This window comes from Bombus flavifrons, chromosome 17, assembly GCF_040668555.2.
Source record: "Bombus flavifrons isolate JBK064 chromosome 17, iyBomFlav1_principal, whole genome shotgun sequence".
Taxonomy (NCBI): domain Eukaryota; kingdom Metazoa; phylum Arthropoda; class Insecta; order Hymenoptera; family Apidae; genus Bombus; species Bombus flavifrons.
In genome coordinates this window covers 4069675-4089569 of record NC_138458.1, presented here as the reverse complement: position 1 = coordinate 4089569, position 19895 = coordinate 4069675, and the positions used below count along the sequence as shown (strand labels likewise).

The 19895-nt window shown below is 33.6% G+C and overlaps 1 protein-coding gene and 1 non-coding gene across 2 annotated transcripts in view; one reads left to right on the top strand and one right to left on the bottom strand.

Moving 5' to 3' along the window:
• Positions 1–19895, top strand: part of LOC138188855 (dynein beta chain, ciliary-like) — a 69189-nt gene that overhangs the window by 14509 nt on the left and 34785 nt on the right. Inside the window, exons 6-12 of the mRNA XM_069130997.1 lie at positions 1441–1559; positions 4608–4925; positions 5027–5096; positions 5405–5578; positions 11369–11444; positions 11783–11966; positions 12732–13107. Of these exons, the coding sequence (XP_068987098.1) occupies positions 1441–1559; positions 4608–4925; positions 5027–5096; positions 5405–5578; positions 11369–11444; positions 11783–11966; positions 12732–13107 (1317 nt within the window). The remainder of the gene's footprint in view (positions 1–1440; positions 1560–4607; positions 4926–5026; positions 5097–5404; positions 5579–11368; positions 11445–11782; positions 11967–12731; positions 13108–19895) is intronic.
• LOC138188917 (5S ribosomal RNA) lies at positions 9089–9207 on the bottom strand. Its single transcript, XR_011175756.1, has one exon. It is a non-coding gene; the product is annotated as a 5S ribosomal RNA (ribosomal RNA).

Genomic DNA, 19895 nt, shown 5'->3' with positions numbered 1-19895 from the left:
GTAATAGGTTTATATCATGTTATCGGCCTAAGTAAAAAATCGTTTGATTTGCAAATGACTAAATAATTAAAAATCGCAATTATAACGATGATACAGTCTACAAAGTGTTTCGTTTAAGTAAGTACGCTGGAATATCTGACGAGAAATCGAAGTTATAAAAAAAATGTTCTTACAAAAATCGTATGTGAAACAAATATTGTTATAAGTAAGAAAGATTTGTTAATAATTCTTTTATGTATCTTATTATTCAATGTGCCCACCATCGTTTAGAAATATACGTTTGTGTATTATTAATAATTGAATTAAACATTCCATGAATTACAATTACAAATTCAATTACGTCGTACCCAATCACATTGCATTTCGTAATTTAGATCTCTCGGTTAATTAAATTGCAATGTAATTCGTGATCGTAATCGAAATATAATTACAAAATGCAATGCAATTGAAATACGATTACAAAGTACAATCTCATTAAAATATAATTAGAAAATACGATGCAATTGAAATATAATTACGTAATGCAATGCAATTGAAATAAAATTACGAAATACACTGAATGATATCCAAATTGAGAGGCAATGAGAGGAGGAAAAGACCATAGTTTTTTAAAGGTTTCAAACAGAAAAAAATTACTATTAATGATGAATATGGTATTATTCATAAATATAAAAATTCGCCTCAGTTTTTCAGAGATTCAAATTGTAACTCAGTTACATTCTATTTAAATTACTCTTGTGATTCCAGTAATTAGAGATTCAATGAATTGATAAGTTTGAATTATTTAATTCAGTAACGTTTGTAATTTTACCGCAGTTTCTGATGTTTGTAAAAAATGTCTTCCAGCATCTTCCAACGTTGCACTAAAAGTTAAATGGTAGATAATGAAAATTAAAATCGATCATTAATCAATTATCCATCTAACAGAATAATCTTTCATTTTTAACGTTCACTCCAGCATTAGCATCTTTACCATGCGAGGAGCAACGGTATGGCACGTGAAGGTGTCAGACTCAGCTAACCGACATTTATTGACTGTCGTGACTCCAATTTATGACTCATTACACGAAATACCATCGAATAGCAGGTCGTTGAATTTGTCTCAAAAGCCAGTGTAATATTAACGAAAAGATATGGTGCCATTTAAAAACGGCAATTACGTCAACCACAAAAATATCTTTTTAAATTAATACTTTTACCGTCACAAAATAATTTCTATAAGAATATTTTCTTTATAACTTCGATCTCTCGTGACACGTTTCACCGGAAGATGTTTCACTTCAACGGAACACCCTGTATATACATGTTTACCGTTAACAAATTTAAGATAATTGGAATTTTCCAAAATTTATTAAATGATACTTAAATGATATTTAATAGTTACTATAATAGTATATCCTAGTAATGTAGTTTGTTTTTTAAACAAAGAATATATTTCAGGTATAACAGAATACGAAATGAAAGCGCTCCAGTAGAATTTCAGTTAGTGGAAGACGAAGTTGAAAATATTGACAACTTGATTAATTATGGCCAAGAACATTATGATTGGAATTCGAAAGGTATAGAATTGATAATATCCCCAAAGTTGTACATCTCTTTTAAATTAAATTATACTTGCTCTTTAACAATTTCATACACGTATAAGTATCATAATAATAATTATTAATATAATACTTTTATTATATTAATTTTTATTATATTGAATTTTATTATATTATTTTAATAATTATATTAATGTATTGCTTCATGTGTTATCCACAGTTTGCTTTATACATACTTCGCTTAAATCATTGGATCTGCTATTACCATTTACCTTTTATCATCAAATTGATTTCTATCGATAATAAAAGTTACAACAGAATTTCGTAGAAGTGCCACTAATCGCCCCTTGTCTACCTAAAATATTATATATATGTAATAACGTAAATCCTTAGGTTATATCAAACGATCGATTCTGGAAAATCGAGTTTATTTTGGGAATAATTAAATTAAATACAATAATAGTTGATAACAAATCTACTACAAATTTTACTTGAAATATCGGGAATCGATTTTCTAAGTCTTAAATTACCATCCTTCTCTCGTGATCTATTCTATTCAGCAAATGACTGCCGGTAAAATAAAACAAAAGTAAAAATGTCGGTTAGCGGGTAGTTTAAATTCTATAGAATTTACACATATATACATAAATTGTCTATTAAAGTCATAAAACGCGTTGGGTCTTGTAAAAGCATAGTAATTTGTAGGAAATATTTCATATAAATGTTTATCCATCTGGCAAGTAACTACGGAAGGTAACTGTTGGTCGCTTAAAATATTTAGTAGAATCGGTGGAGGTTAGGATTCTATTATTACGTCGCAATATAGTGTGTAATATTAGGTTGCGCTAAAAGTTTCTTTCGTTTATAAGGAAATAATAGATGCACAATGTTTTTTGTTTTATATAATTTTATTGGATTGTGTATGATCCACTTTGTCTATTACTACAAAATGGAAAGAAACTTTTGAAACAATCTAATCTAATATCTCGGATGTATACAAAACATGTTTGTATGAGTTTCACTATGATTACATGCTACCGAGTTCTGTCGAAAGTTGTACAATTATGTATACGGATACGTATACATAACTATATATACGATGTACGATAATTTATCATCGATATAGACGATAATTTCATTTACGAACTGACGTGCGATAATTCAAGCAATAATTCAATAAAATAATAGAAATAGAACAAAATGAATCATATATAACATTCAATAGAATAATATAAAGCCAAAAATATTGTGCACCTATTATTTGCTTATAAAACGAACGAAACTTTTGGGCAATCTAATAGTATGTCTGTATATCCAGAGTATTCCACGAAAACGTTGTCAGTCGATTAGAGGCTGGTTGCACGTGCAAAAATAAGTCGATAATGCAGGATAATATTTTTTTGTCCGGAGCTTCATTTTTGAGGAAATCGAGTTTAATTGCTTGTCAAATAGTTTCGGATGTCACTAATTATAAAATAAACTTGATTAGGTTCGAGTATAGATACAATTGGTGAGAAGTTATTCAACGTGTGAAAAAAAGTAAAAATATATCCTGAATAAAATTTCTTTGTTTAAAGTTACATTCTCAAGAAAATAGAGTTTGAGCATGTTAGAATTGCTCTAGTGCAGGCGTATGATAAATCGTCAGATAAATATGATAAATCTTCTTCTCGAGAACAGAACGTGTTGTGAGAAAAATTTATTATACAATTCCTACTTAATTCCACATATAGAATAACAACCTCCTGTCGATTATTCGCTTCTGTCCAATCCGGGATTAGTCCAGTTCAAATACAGTTGACAAATTTTCAAACACATTTTTCTTGAAATGAAAGGCTCGGACAAAAAGATTTTATTCTATATCCCCGATTTATTTTTGTAGAATCACTATTTACTTGATCGACCACGTTATCAGTGCACCTTGTAATTTCAATCAATAAATATATTTCTATCGATAAGAAAAGTGACATACGACTTTTTGGAATTTTTGTAATTTATCCAATTCGTGCATAGCACGGATGTGCCCGAGAGAACCAGGAAATGTTAGGTCAAATCGATAATTTATCTCAGGAGCCACTCGGGTTCCCGGGAATTACAAAACTATAAAGGTTAGAACATGAGCGAAAAGTGATACTGGAGCAAATATAATATTTAGAAATGTATGAGATTCCAAAAATGTCAGGAAGCCGATGCTTGGAACGAGTCGTGTTCTCAGAAATATTAGATAATTAGAAATTGTTGGGACTACCAAAAATCTCGGGATTCTCGCTAATTATAAAATAGTATTGGCTTGAACATGGAGCAGGAATATTTTATTATGAAATATTATTCTAAATATATCTATCACATATTTCATTATTATTTTTGCTCCATATTTTAAATTATGTAATTTTATAATTCTTGAAAAACCCGAAATTACAGGAATTCTAACAATCTCGAATTACCAGATACTTTAGGGACCCCAACCCAATTCCGAGCAAAATTCTTGACTCGATTCCACCCGACCCAACCCAATCCGAACCAATTCGATCCGATCCAATCCGATCCGATCCGACTCGACTCGACCCGACCCGACCCGACCCGACCCGACCCGACCCGACCCGACCCGACCCGACCCGACCCGACCCGACCCGACCCGACCCGACCCGACCCGACCCGACCCGACCCGACCCGACCCGACCCGATCCGATCCGATCCGACCCGACCTGACCCGACCCGACCCGATCCGACCCGACCCGACCCGGCCCGACCCGACCCAATATTTTCAGGTTTTCACACATCTCTAGTAATATTTTAAATATTATATATGACACGTATTTCGTTACTATCGTTGCTTCGTATTCTAGACTGTACAATTTTATAATTCTGGAGAACCTGAAATTCTCGGGAGTCCCGACAATCTCCAATTACGAGATAGGTTCGAGACTCGACCCGACCTGTCCCGAGTATCGGGTTCCTGACATTTTCGGGTTCTCGTATATCTCTAGCGCATAATTCAACTTTGATTAAGAAATACGCGGATGTGTTTATCGAATTCTCCAACTTACTCAAATAAATATATTTTAGAGGTTCCAGAATATATCGATAATTTGTTAAAAATTACTTGGAAATTACATGCCAGAGTGTTTCGCGCGCAAAAGAACTTGAATAATATTATGGATGAAATGTATACTTGGGCAATGATGCCAGTTATTTACCGTAAAGATGCGAGAGATGAAAATTTATTGTCAGTCGCTGATAAAGACGACAGATTTACGGAAAGATTTGCGGAGATCGAAGCAACAGCTGAAGAACTGGAACACGTATTAAAAGAAAATTATAAACTGTTTTTTGACTTGCTCCCAGATCATGTCTACAATAAAGAAGAGCTCGAATTATTAGACGGTAATCGTTCAATAATTTTTGTATTTTACTGTGGAAACTGATTAACAAAACGTTTTATAAACTTTTTGAAAGCGTTATTTATTCAATGCAATTATTTGTAGCCCACACTGAAGAAGAGGAAGAAGTAGAAACGGAAAAAGCAGAAGAAGGAAACGATGCTGAAGCTGCAAAGTAAAATTAGGAAACTTTAATATCATCATTTTTGTTCCATTACGCATTTTTATCGTATTTTTCGTAACAGATAACAATTAACGAAAACTCTTATTCAGTACATGTGATCATTTCTTATTTTCAGTAATAAATTTTTCTCGAGTAAATGAATAAACAATTATAGAAATTAAAATACAATAATAAAAAAGGCGGACGATCGGTAATTTAGATATAAAATACTATTTTTGTTTTAATAATTGCTTAAAATTTATAATCGACAGTATTAAGAAGGACTATTGTCTTATAATTTTGTATTAATATTTCATTAGACCGGATGAGGAAATAACTGAAGAAGCGGAAGTACCGGAAGAACAAGAGCAAGTAGAAGAAGAAGAAGAGGTTGATGAAGAAACGTTAGCAATGAGACGCGAGAAATGGCAGCCTTATCTACTCTATGTTGACAATTTAATTTCCAAAGGTCTTATTCAGGCTGTCTCCACAAGGTTATTAATAATAATTGCGATGCTCGAGTAAAATTTATCTTATTTTAAATTAATACTCATTATTAGTTACTACTTAGAAAAGCTAAGTGAAAATTTAAAATATTATTATTTATAACAGTATTTTATGGATACTTGGTTTCAACATTTTGCTTATACAATATTTCTTGTCCGATAAGAAATACTACTCCAACAAGGAGTGATTCTACATGAAAAAATAAGTCGGAAATATGAAATAAAATTTGTGCAGTAGGTTCGTTTTATTTGAGAAACCTCGACAGGCGTCTATACAGGTCCCAATTTAACTTTGACAGTGAGATATCGCGGAAATAAAAAATTTATCGAAACAAATATTTTACACAAAAGTTATAAAGTTCGGAGGAAAACATTTGATGTTGGGTCAAGCTCGTTCGGTTTACATTTTATTTTTTTTAATAACGTACGTAATTAGGTTACGAGAACCTCCGTGTTTTATGACACATTCCGATTGTATGGTAAAAATCAAATACCTTTCTTTCTTATCGATTTTTCAATCTGAGCTTCTGTTTCGCAAATATTTGATTTGCAGATTAATTTTCGCACGGCGAGTCGTCTAGCGGAAGCCGTACAGTGGATATAGTGTTCATTCGGACCATACAAAAAAGTTGTTTTTATATATAACTGTCCATTTTAGCGTTCGAAGTCCGAAATTAATCTGGGCGCTTATCTGGATTGCTAAATTCCTAGAATTCGACTGAGGGAAGGAGAATGAATGAGCATGAGTGAGATACCGATACTCGCCACTAGAGCATGTGGATGGCAGTCAGACAATGTAACTTAATACGACACGCTTGAAGTGCATTTCCAAGAATTCGTGGGAATACCGACGGAAGCTAAAACGGATAAACAAAAGTCCGGACGCTAAAGAGGACACTATTTCATCTTCCCAACGCACAGACGCTATCTTATCGCTCTATGGTTGAAGCAGGAGAGTAGAGATACTTCGAGATACTTCGAGACGATTATCGACGGATCTAATTAGAGCCCGTATTTGTTATTCGAGAGGTAAAGAAATCATACGTTGGCGAGACTCATAAACGAGGTTTGCGTGCAAGAGGCAATCGACTACCGAGGACAACGACAAAGTTACCATTGTACCTCTAGAATGGCGATCTGTATTCCAAATGGTGTTATCGATGAGTTAATGACTTTTGGTTAGGGTTGCTATTTATAAAATTACTAATTTAGAATAGAGGGCGTTAAAAGGCCGGATTTTTCCGCCTGAAACCTCGATATTGTTAATTGTTTTTTGGGTTAGGTACGATGTCGTAAGAAAACTTCTATAAACTTAAATGTAATACATTTATTGAATTATATAGGTGGCATTTTTTTCCACAAGCTTTCTGCATCTTTCACGCAACTTGAATATTCCATCCTTCCAGAACTCGTCAGGTTTTTCAGCGAGAAACTTCTCGATATGATCTTTCGTATGGACCAAATTATACCAAACCCAATATAAATTGTAACTGGATAGCACTGCGTTTGCATTTAGACTGCTTCCAATGCGTCTACAATGCGAACGCAATACTTGGAAGTCATCATAGAAAAACGAATGCATTGCTGTCCAGTATATTAGTATAGGTGGCTCTAACGTGTGCCACAACACCGTACGCAACGTACACACAGCATAATGACACGGATAGTCACTGGAGGCTGATAGTTTCGACAGCAAGCAAGTGTCACGTAACTTGAGGGTTGGGTGATAAAATAACTATAGCCGAGTCGTAACACAACTATTAATTTTGTTTTAATTGAACTTTATTACAAATTCAGCAATCAAACTGGGATACACACTGAATTAACATAAATCACAATTCACTCCAACCACGTTATGTAAAACTTAGTTACAATGATACGTTAAGTACGCGACTGTTATAAGGGCAGAGATCGGTAAAGACATGTTGACTATTCTAAGGATATAGAATAAATGAAGTTTTACTGACGATACTGTGTCTGAGGAAAGCTAGGGGTGGGTGTGTCTAAGTACACGGGACTATCGGATTTGTTGATGACAATTTTGGTTAAGGAAGTGAGTGCAGTAGACACCGTCTCCGATTGGATAATAAGACGGTTGGTGGACCAGGAAGGGTTTTAGCCGCCCTCGTGAGAAAGTTGCTAACGGAACACACCAGACGCGAGGAAAAACTAACTTTCCGTGTTAACCCATAGTAAGCAAAACATGGATAGAAGATTGAAAAGGAAACACACAGCAGACCTCACAAAGGACACAACCTAACAAACACGAAGATGGTATCCCATTGGGGGTAGCCACCCACATGATAATCAAACAGCTAAAAAATTCTACCAAATGTCCAAACTGGACAAATTGTGAATGTAAAGAATTAAATAAAGGAAAAGCCCCATAGTAAACAATAAACGTAAAAGGAAACCTAAGACAAAAGATACTCGCTTGGTTTGAAGGACCCTAACTATGAGAATTCCAAGACCCCCGGTGGGTACTTAGGACTATTGAGGGTACGCGCCAAGGATATGCAGACATCTGGGCGCCATCCTGCCTGCGGTGTGTGACCTGGTCCCTGATGTGAATTGACGTTACATACCCCCCTCCTTAGATTGATTTTGGTCCATCAAAACCTTAGTGTTTCTTCAAGATTGCTTTATGGACGCTAATTGGTTAAAAGTGTACTTTTCTTCTCTGTCTTGATCCTTTATGAGAAGAAAAAAAAAATTTTATCGGGTTCTTGAAAAAATTCATCGCGCAAAAATTCAAGCAGATGTTGATTTCACACCGAAATCAAATATCTACAAAACAGAAGGTGAAATCGAAAAAGTGATAAGAGCAAAAGGTATTTATCTTTTACCATACAATCAGGATCCGTAAAAAAGTGGGGGTTATCTAAAAAAAACTAAGCTGGTCGTGGTACGGCTGAACGACCTTGACCCAATATTGGGAAGCGGACAGCATCAAATGTTTCCCTCCGAACACTACAACTTTTATTTAAAACATATTTTTCGATGAAGTTATCGAGCTCAGTTTACGAGATATTTCGCTATCTAAGATTAAACGGATTTCTTCGAACTTAGCTACTATGTTCGGTAGTACAAATCAAGTGGAGGCGATTCCCCGCGTAACAGTAGTCGCGTATATGGAATAACAATCTTTCATATTTTCATATTTACTTGGGCGGTAACGACAGTCGGTTGAATAGGTTTCTTCGTACTTTGGTACTTTGTACGGTAGTACAAGCCGAACGGGGGTAATTCTCCTGCAAAGTCGAAAATATAGAATAACAATTTTTGATATTAATCTGTTATAAAATTTCAGCATATCAAGAAACGTGACATCTCTTAGTTTTAAGACATGTGATAATTTATTTGTACGTGTATGGGAGAATGATATAATGTATGGTAATAGTCGTGTAATATCAAAAGATCTTTTCTTCTCGATGTTTAAAGTAGATTATAAGAAATAGATTATTAAAAAAGAGTAAAAAAGATTGGAAAAATAAAAAAAGCCAACACCACACGGAGTTCCCAAGCGGTCACCCATCTAAGTACTATCCGTGCCCAGCGCTGCTTAACTTTCGTGATCGGACGAGAACGAGTGCACTCAACGCGGTTTGAGCGTTGGCTGAAACAACTTTTTCTATTACTGAATATTCATTTACAAAAAATATATAAAAATATATTATTTGTTATATAAATATAATATGAATGTACGTGAAGAGCAATGACATTTGTGCACGTGCATCCAGATGTGTAAAATATTACGTAGCTTAAAAATATGGGTTATAGGGTTCTATCATGTAGATACGCGTGTACTTGAAAAATAACGGGAGTCAGGCGGACGAAATTTTATAATTGATTTTCTCGAAAACGGAGCCTTGTATCGAAAATTGTTACTCTACATTTTCGACTTACTTTTGCATGAGGTATCACCCTCTTTCGGCTTGTACCACAATTTTCAGTACACCCTGTATATATACAGGGTGGTTGGTAACTGGTGGTACAAGCGGAAAGGGGGTGAATCTAAGCGAAAAAAGAAGTCAGAAATATAGAATAAAAATTTTTTTTTTTAATTTTTCCATCGAGACGACGATCTACAGTGAGATCCGTTATAACGTACCGCACGCGTACCGAGCGAAAATTCAAAGTCGATTTTCTCGAAAACAAAACCTCAAACGAAAAATTTTTATTCTATATTTTCGACTTCTTTTTTCACGTAGAATCACCCCCTTTCCGCTTGTACCAGTGTCCAGTTACCAACCACCCTGTATATAACACTAGAGCGACTGATTCATTCGTTAACGCCCAGCCCAACCTTCTTATTATCCAATCGGAAGCAATGTCCACTGCCCTCACTTTCCTAACCAAAATTGTCATCAACAAATCCGATAGTCCCGTGTGCTAGACGCACCCATCACTAGCTTTCCTCCGATACAGCATCGTCTCTGAACTTCACTTATTCTTCGTCGTTAGAATAGTCAACACATCTTTACCAGGTTTCTACCCTTAGATCAATCACTTACTTAACTTGTACATACGCATCAGCGTAATTAGCTTCTATATAAAGTTGTTGGAATAAACTGTAATTTATACGTGTTAATTCAGTGTAAACTCAATTGAACCACCCCCTATTACCCTAACAGAAATAGGGGAATCGATCAGTTCATGGCGTCGATTAACTAATCGCAACGGGAATTTACGACTCCCGTCGACGTGCTTTCTCGCGATCGCGTCTCTCCGCGAATGGTCGAAGAAACAATTTTTTTAAAGGATGCTCATATCCTATGCATTGCTAAAGTGGGGCACGTGAAATTCGACTTTTTCGAAGTTCAACTCTTATGTATATGAAAAAGGGGTACGTTTTCTTCTCAAAGAATAACCGCATTTGTATATCCGCTGAAACTGGAGATATGAAATTTGATAGACGAACTTCTCATTAAAAGTAAGCAGACGTTTCAGCGTTTTTCGAAATTCAACTCTGGGAATAAAAAAAAGAAATAGGCTTTTTTCTCAAAAGATAAGCGTATTTCCACATCCACTTCAGCTGGGGATTTGACGAACAAATTCCTCATTAAAAATAAAATAAAAAAATAAAAAAAAAACGCGTTTGAGGGTTTTTCGAAATTCACCTCCTACAAGGTGTTCGAACAGAGGGCAGTGAACAGAAATTTAAATATTGTGCGGGCGAAGCCACAGGCGGATAGCTGTAATATAAAGAGCTGAATCGTGTTATTCAACAGACTAAATAACATTTGCAAAAATTTCAAAGTTAATAACATTCATTACATGCATGAACATTTTGTTTCATTATTTTTTCTTCTTTACGTTATGGAATAAACGCAAACATAAGTAGTAGATATATTTGTTTATAACGAAATACAATAGTACTCGTATCAGACAATTTTTTAAAATTAATTCTCTGAAAAACAAAATTTTAAACGAATTTGATACTGTTTCTAACATATATGTACTATTTAATTCCCACCAACAATGAACTAAATTAAAAATTGTTAAGTGTTATAAAAATAAATATTATTATGAATTAACAGAATTATAGAGCGCAAATTTTAATTTTACGTGTTTCTACATTTTTAAATTCAGATTGCCACCATGAAAAACATTATTTCCATTTTACTACCTAATAATTCAGATATTGAAAAATAAACGATTTATAACATTTAATATTCATCTAAATGTGGCTACTTTTTTAAGTCTTTGCAACATTAAAACAACACTTTATGCAACATTTGATAAGAATTAAACAATCATTTATTATTATTTTCGCAGTATTTGTTACATTCTCGACGAAACTGACCCCGAAGGCGAAATATTTCCTTCGTTTGAGATTCAGATGTGTTTGGAGGTGAGTATTTCTGCTGATGTGACTATGTCGAACTATTTGAAAACACTCGATTTTTTTTTAGCTATATATCTTTACCTTTTAAGTGAAAAAAAGGGTTAAAAAGACATGAAATCTAGAAACGACCTTAATATGTTACTAACATAAATTAAGTATCACTTTCATATACGTCTAATCAACATACAACTAATAAATGTTAAAAACTTTTACAGTACTAAATTATATGTTACAATTTTCTATATTTATAAACACGTAAAATTCTTATTGTTAAATGAAGCACGTGCATGTATCTAATGCAACAATTCTTTAACCATTCTCTCTGCTGGTTTATATGTTGTTAGAACCCTAGTATTGTTTTCCGACCGCCAGTGGAATTAGATGATCCGGAAGGTTTCTATGCTTTCTTCGAGTCACTTCTACTTGAAATGATGAAAATGGGCACCCTCATACCACGCGTCGATCCTGAGTTGCAGGAAAGTCGAGAAAATTACGCGGTATATTATTTATTACTGATATTTCTAACTGGTATATTGACAGATCGCTGTTTTTACAATTTTCAATAGAACAATTTTTGATAAAACATTAATAGTCGACTAATTTTTCCTTCCATACAAACTATTAATCGTATTTTCATCGTCGAAGCTCGATGTTGCTGAAGAGGAAGGTATCGTGTTTATGTTGGAAGAAACTTGCAATCGAGCAAAACTGGCCTTAATAGAAGTAAAAGGACATGTACATGTAATTATCTGCACTTGAATTTAACATTTTCGAACGTGTCATTTCATTAAAATTACCGTATTTCTTATTTCTCTTATTTCAACTATTGAAATGCAATTTATTTATTTAAGAAGCCAGACTGGATGAACATATTTTAATTGTTTGATGTCTTATATTTTCTGAGATATCACTGTGATCTTGAGATTTTGTCAATTTTTTAATTGAAGACCAGTTACTCTTGACGAATTCTCGTTTCGTTTTGGGTTTCAAGGTCAAGTGAAGGTCAGCTTATTCTAACTCGTTGAATTGGTCTTTTTAGCAGCTACAACGGTGTATCTAAAAAATATGATGTTAAAAATAATCGTTAAAAGAACTTAAAGTCAACTTGACATCTCAGAAAACATAAAGCATCAAAAAATCGTAATATATTCATCCAATCGGTCTCCTCAAGTATAACAAGTTTCACTTCAAACATTTTTTGCTAAAGTCAATAAATAACGAGCTATTCTAAGTGATAGTTTTCACTGATTCACCCTATATATCCTGACATAACCTCAAATAATTAATGACAAGGAATTATTGGCTCAAATTATTATCCACAGATATACGAAATCTACTCGTGGCTGTGGACAGATGATAAACAGGAATATTTATCCTATTTTTTGAGATTTTCTCAATACGTAAGTCCCGAGCAAAGGGAAATGATCGAACATCATCCAGAGTTTATCCCAGATAATCTGAAAGAGAAGAAACCAGATTTAGCGGACTTCAAGCGGGAAATAGATTATTTTATGTCCCTGTACAACCAGTGCGATCAACTGCAAAATGAGCAAATCTTTTGTCGATGGTTGAAACTTGACATAAAACCTTTCAAGCAGACGCTCTTGAACATAATTTGCAAATGGGCTAACGTGCTGAAGGAATATCTAGTCAACCGAATAACCACACAGTAATTAAATTTTTAAAATTTCTATTAAATTTAACCTTCATTTGATATTGCAAGATTTTTACGGTTAAAATTCTTCTGATCGATACTTTTCGAGGTTCTATGTTGTTTCGAGAAAGTATGTTGATATTTTATTAGAATTATTATTGAGAACTTATATTTACATTTATATTATATTTATAAGCATTTATACTATATTATAGAATTAATCTAGCAAGATACAGATTTGAAAGTACAGACAAAAAAGTGAGTACAGTGTCTTTTAAGAGTTTCATAGACGCTCTTGTGCATTTATTGATTGATCCGAAAGACTCAACTGGATCAGCAATATTATTCAGATAATTCCAGATTCTGGTGATATGACGATAAATGGGGTTGATAAATCTGAGATATTAAAAAATTCTACACGGCAGACGGGCGTGTTGCGAAAATGACGTATTCCTTCATTGAAATTAATTAGTCGAAATAAGGAGGACTAGTCTACTAAGTTATTTATAATTTTAAAAAGAAATGAAATATCAACTAACTTTCTCTAGTCCTTGCGTGTTAGAATGTTGAGTCTATAGAGTACGTAGCGTTGTAGTTTTGACCAAAATTGTAAATAAGAAAGCGATAGGGACCGTGTTACAAAATGTAGGAATCTGGGGTGTGATCTTTCAATAAGTTTTGCACATTGACTGAAGAGAAGCCTATGGAACATGATACAAAACGAGGGAATTTTTGTTATAATCTTTCAATAAGTTGAAGACATATTCTGAAGAGAAGCCTGAGGAACATGATACAGAACGTGGGAATTTTTGTTGTGATCTTTCAATAAGCTGTGCATATCGACTGAAGAGAAGCCTATGGAACATCATATAAAACGTAGGAATTTTTGTTATAATCTTTCAGTAAGCTGAAGATAATATCAGCAAAGACAGCAAAATTTGCTGAAGAGAAGCCTATGGAATATTGTACAAAACGTAGAAATCTATGTTGTAATCTTTCAGTAAGCTGTGCATATCGACTGAAGAGAAGCCTAAGGAACATCATATAAAACGTAGGAATTTTTGTTATAATCTTGCAATAAGCTGAAGATAATATCAGCAAATATGCTGAAGGGAAGCCTAAGGAACGTGATACAAAATGTAGGAATCTGTAGTGTGATCTTGCAATAAGCTGAAGATATTTGCTGAAGAGAAGCCTATGGAACATTGTACAAAACGTAGAACTCTATGTTGTGATCTTTTAATAAGCTCTGCATATTGACTGAAGAGAAGCCTGTGGAATATAATACAAAACATAGGTATCTATGTTGTAATCTTTCAATAAGTTCTGCATATTGACTGAAGAGAAGCCTATGGAACATGATACAAAACGTGGGAATTTTTGTTATAATCTTTCAATAAGTTGAAGACATTTTCTGAAGAGAAGCTTAAGGAACATGATACAGAACGTAGGAATTTTTGTTGTGATCTTTCAATAAGCTGTGCATATCGACTGAAGAGAAGCCTAAGGAACATCATATAAAACGTAGGAATTTTTGTTATAATCTTGCAGTAAGCTGAAGATAATATCAGCAAATATGCTGAAGGGAAGCCTAAGGAACGTGATACAAAATGTAGGAATCTGTAGTGTGATCTTGCAATAAGCTGAAGATATTTGCTGAAGAGAAGCCTATGGAACATTGTACAAAACGTAGAACTCTATGTTGTGATCTTTTAATAAGCTCTGCATATTGACTGAAGAGAAGCCTGTGGAATATAATACAAAACATAGGTATCTATGTTGTAATCTTTCAATAAGTTCTGCATATTGACTGAAGAGATGCCTATGGAACATGATACAAAACGTGGGAATTTTTGTTATAATCTTTCAATAAGTTGAGGACATTTTCTGAAGAGAAGCCTAAGGAACATGATACAGAACGTAGGAATTTTTGTTGTGATCTTTCAATAAGCTGTGCATATCGACTGAAGAGAAGCCTATGGAACATCATATAAAACGTAGGAATTTTTGTTATAATCTTTCAGTAAGCTGAAGATAATATCAGCAAAGACAGCAAAATTTGCTGAAGAGAAGCCTATGGAATATTGTACAAAACGTAGAAATCTATGTTGTAATCTTTCAGTAAGCTGTGCATATCGACTGAAGAGAAGCCTAAGGAACATCATATAAAACGTAGGAATTTTTGTTATAATCTTGCAATAAGCTGAAGATAATATCAGCAAATATGCTGAAGGGAAGCCTAAGGAACGTGATACAAAATGTAGGAATCTGTAGTGTGATCTTGCAATAAGCTGAAGATATTTGCTGAAGAGAAGCCTATGGAACATTGTACAAAACGTAGAACTCTATGTTGTGATCTTTTAATAAGCTCTGCATATTGACTGAAGAGAAGCCTGTGGAATATAATACAAAACATAGGTATCTATGTTGTAATCTTTCAATAAGTTCTGCATATTGACTGAAGAGAAGCCTATGGAACATGATACAAAACGTGGGAATTTTTGTTATAATCTTTCAATAAGTTGAAGACATTTTCTGAAGAGAAGCTTAAGGAACATGATACAGAACGTAGGAATTTTTGTTGTGATCTTTCAATAAGCTGTGCATATCGACTGAAGAGAAGCCTAAGGAACATCATATAAAACGTAGGAATTTTTGTTATAATCTTGCAGTAAGCTGAAGATAATATCAGCAAATATGCTGAAGGGAAGCCTAAGGAACGTGATACAAAATGTAGGAATCTGTAGTGTGATCTTGCAATAAGCTGAAGATATTTGCTGAAGAGAAGCCTATGGAACATTGTACAAAACGTAGAACTCTATGTTGTGATCTTTTAATAAGCTCTGCATATTGACTGAAGAGAAGCCTGTGGAATATAATACAAAACATAGGTATCTATGTTGTAATCTTTCAATAAGTTCTGCATATTGACTGAAGAGATGCCTATGGAACATGATACAAAACGTGGGAATTTTTGTTATAATCTTTCAATAAGTTGAGGACATTTTCTGAAGAGAAGCCTAAGGAACATGATACAGAACGTAGGAATTTTTGTTGTGATCTTTCAATAAGCTGTGCATATCGACTAAAGAGAAGCCTATGGAACATCATATAAAACGTAGGAATTTTTGTTATAATCTTGCAATAAGCTGAAGATAATATCAGCAAATATGCTGAAGGGAAGCCTAAGGAACGTGATACAAAATGTAGGAATCTGTGGTGTTATCTTGCAATCAGCTGAAGATATTTGCTGAAGAGAAGCCTATGAAACATGATACAAAACGTAGAAATCTATGTTGTGATCTTTTAATAAGCTCTGCATATTGACTGAAGAGAAGCCTGTGGAATATAATACAAAACATAGGTATCTATGTTGTAATCTTTCAATAAGTTCTGCATATTGACTGAAGAGAAGCCTATGGAACATGATACAAAACGTGGGAATTTTTGTTATAATCTTTCAATAAGTTGAAGATATTTGCTGAAGAGAAGCCTATGGAGCATGATACAAAGCGAAGAAATTTTTGTTAGAATCATTCAATAAGCTGAAGATATTTTCTGGAGAGAAGCCGAGGGAACATAATACAAAACGTAGAAATCTGTGTTGTAATCTTTTAATAAGCTCTGCATATTGACTGAAGAGAAGCCTGTGGAATATAATACAAAACATAGGTATCTATGTTGTAATCTTTCAATAAGTTCTGCATATTGACTGAAGAGAAGCCTATGGAACATGATACAAAACGTGGGAATTTTTGTTATAATCTTTCAATAAGTTGAAGACGTTTTCTGAAGAGAAGCCTAAGGAACATGATACAGAACGTAGGAATTTTTGTTGTGATCTTTCAATAAGCTGTGCATATCGACTGAAGAGAAGCCTAAGGAACATCATATAAAACGTAGGAATTTTTGTTATAATCTTTCAGTAAGCTGAAGATAATATCAGCAAATGTGCTGAAGGGAAGCCTAAGGAACGTGATACAAAATGTAGGAATCTGTGGTGTGATCTTGCAATCAGCTGAAGATATTTGCTGAAGAGAAGCCTATGAAACATGATACAAAACGTAGAAATCTATGTTGTGATCTTTTAATAAGCTCTGCATATTGACTGAAGAGAAGCCTGTGGAATATAATACAAAACATAGGTATCTATGTTGTAATCTTTCAATAAGTTCTGCATATTGACTGAAGAGAAGCCTATGGAACATGATACAAAACGTGGGAATTTTTGTTATAATCTTTCAATAAGTTGAGGACATTTTCTGAAGAGAAGCCTAAGGATCATGATACAGAACGTAGGAATTTTTGTTGTGATCTTTCAATAAGCTGTGCATATCGACTGAAGAGAAGCCTAAGGAACATCATATAAAACGTAGGAATTTTTGTTATAATCTTTCAGTAAGCTGAAGATAATATCAGCAAATGTGCTGAAGGGAAGCCTAAGGAACGTGATACAAAATGTAGGAATCTGTGGTGTGATCTTGCAATCAGCTGAAGATATTTGCTGAAGAGAAGCCTATGAAACATGATACAAAACGTAGAAATCTATGTTGTGATCTTTTAATAAGCTCTGCATATTGACTGAAGAGAAGCCTGTGGAATATAATACAAAACATAGGTATCTATGTTGTAATCTTTCAATAAGTTCTGCATATTGACTGAAGAGAAGCCTATGGAACATGATACAAAACGTGGGAATTTTTGTTATAATCTTTCAATAAGTTGAGGACATTTTCTGAAGAGAAGCCTAAGGATCATGATACAGAACGTAGGAATTTTTGTTGTGATCTTTCAATAAGCTGTGCATATCGACTGAAGAGAAGCCTAAGGAACATCATATAAAACGTAGGAATTTTTGTTATAATCTTTCAGTAAGCTGAAGATAATATCAGCAAATGTGCTGAAGGGAAGCCTAAGGAACGTGATACAAAATGTAGGAATCTGTGGTGTGATCTTGCAATCAGCTGAAGATATTTGCTGAAGAGAAGCCTATGAAACATGATACAAAACGTAGAAATCTATGTTGTGATCTTTTAATAAGCTCTGCATATTGACTGAAGAGAAGCCTGTGGAATATAATACAAAACATAGGTATCTATGTTGTAATCTTTCAATAAGTTCTGCATATTGACTGAAGAGAAGCCTATGGAACATGATACAAAACGTGGGAATTTTTGTTATAATCTTTCAATAAGTTGAGGACATTTTCTGAAGAGAAGCCTAAGGAACATGATACAGAACGTAGGAATTTTTGTTGTGATCTTTCAATAAGCTGTGCATATCGACTGAAGAGAAGCCTAAGGAACATCATATAAAACGTAGGAATTTTTGTTATAATCTTGCAGTAAGCTGAAGATAATATCAGCAAATATGCTGAAGGGAAGCCTAAGGAACGTGATACAAAATGTAGGAATCTGTAGTGTGATCTTGCAATAAGCTGAAGATATTTGCTGAAGAGAAGCCTATGGAACATTGTACAAAACATAGAACTCTATGTTGTGATCTTTCAATAAGCTCTTCAGCTTATTATCATATTATTATAATTATTATATTATTATATTATATTATTATAATTATTATTATTATTATTATTATTATTATATCTTCATATTTGCTGAAGAGAAGCCTATGGAGCATGATACAAAGCGAAGAAATTTTTGTTAGAATCATTCAATAAGCTGAAGATATTTTCTGGAGAGAAGCCGAGGGAACATAATACAAAACGTAGGAATCTGTGTTGTAATCTTTCAATAAGAACATTATCATGCAGTAATCAAATTCTTCTCATTTAAAATTACAATTTTAAACATCAATTAAAACCGTTGTAATCGAAGCTGTTTTAATCGATGCTTTTCCATGCTGTTCCGGAAAAGAATTGCGACATTTTATTAGATTTACGATTGTTTACTAAGAAACAAATGAAGCACTGGTATTCTACGTATATTTAATGACTCGTGACATTAATGCAAATAGTTTTGGTCAGGAGTATCAATACTGAACACTTCTGACGAAATGTAAACATGTTTTCTCCAATACCGTATAATTTAATCCACGTCTAATGAGAAATATCTATTTTAAGTCATTTTGATATCACTAACATTTCGACTACGATTTTCCAGAAATTATTTTCCTTTGCAGTTTCAGTTGGACGCATAAGTAAATGAAACATAAATCTGAATGGCATATTTGCATTCGTGACGCGAATAAACTGCACAAGTTATATACAAAAGATTATTTTGGCCAGCTCGAAAGTTATTATGCCATGCTATTATTTTTACATTAAAGAATCATTAAGCTATCGTCTAAATATAATATTGCGCTGTATAGTATGCAAATCTCGTTTAAGCAAGATTGTCATTAGCAAAAAAAATAATCGTACAGAATAGAGCATAATATTTATATTGAACAAATAATGATTAGTATTTAAAGGATATAAGAAGAATTATTCATTAGAATATTTTATTTTATTTTTGGAAATTAACTAACTGATCTAACAGCAAAAATTGCATCCACTGAAGAACCATATCAGCTTCCCATATGCAACACGTCATTTCACATTGTAAAATATATCGAAAAAATATGCGAACAAAACTGAGACGTGTGACTGGAAAATTGCAATATAAATTCACTCCACAAATTAATCCCTTGTTTCCCTGATTTGGAGATAAATGAAGAATTCAGTCGTAAAGAACAAACTGCAATAACTAACATCTTAAGAATCTATCTTAAGAATATGCTCGCATCGATGCCTTTTCAACAAAAGATTATCAACTTCTGTAAAGAAATTAAGATACTAGACAGAA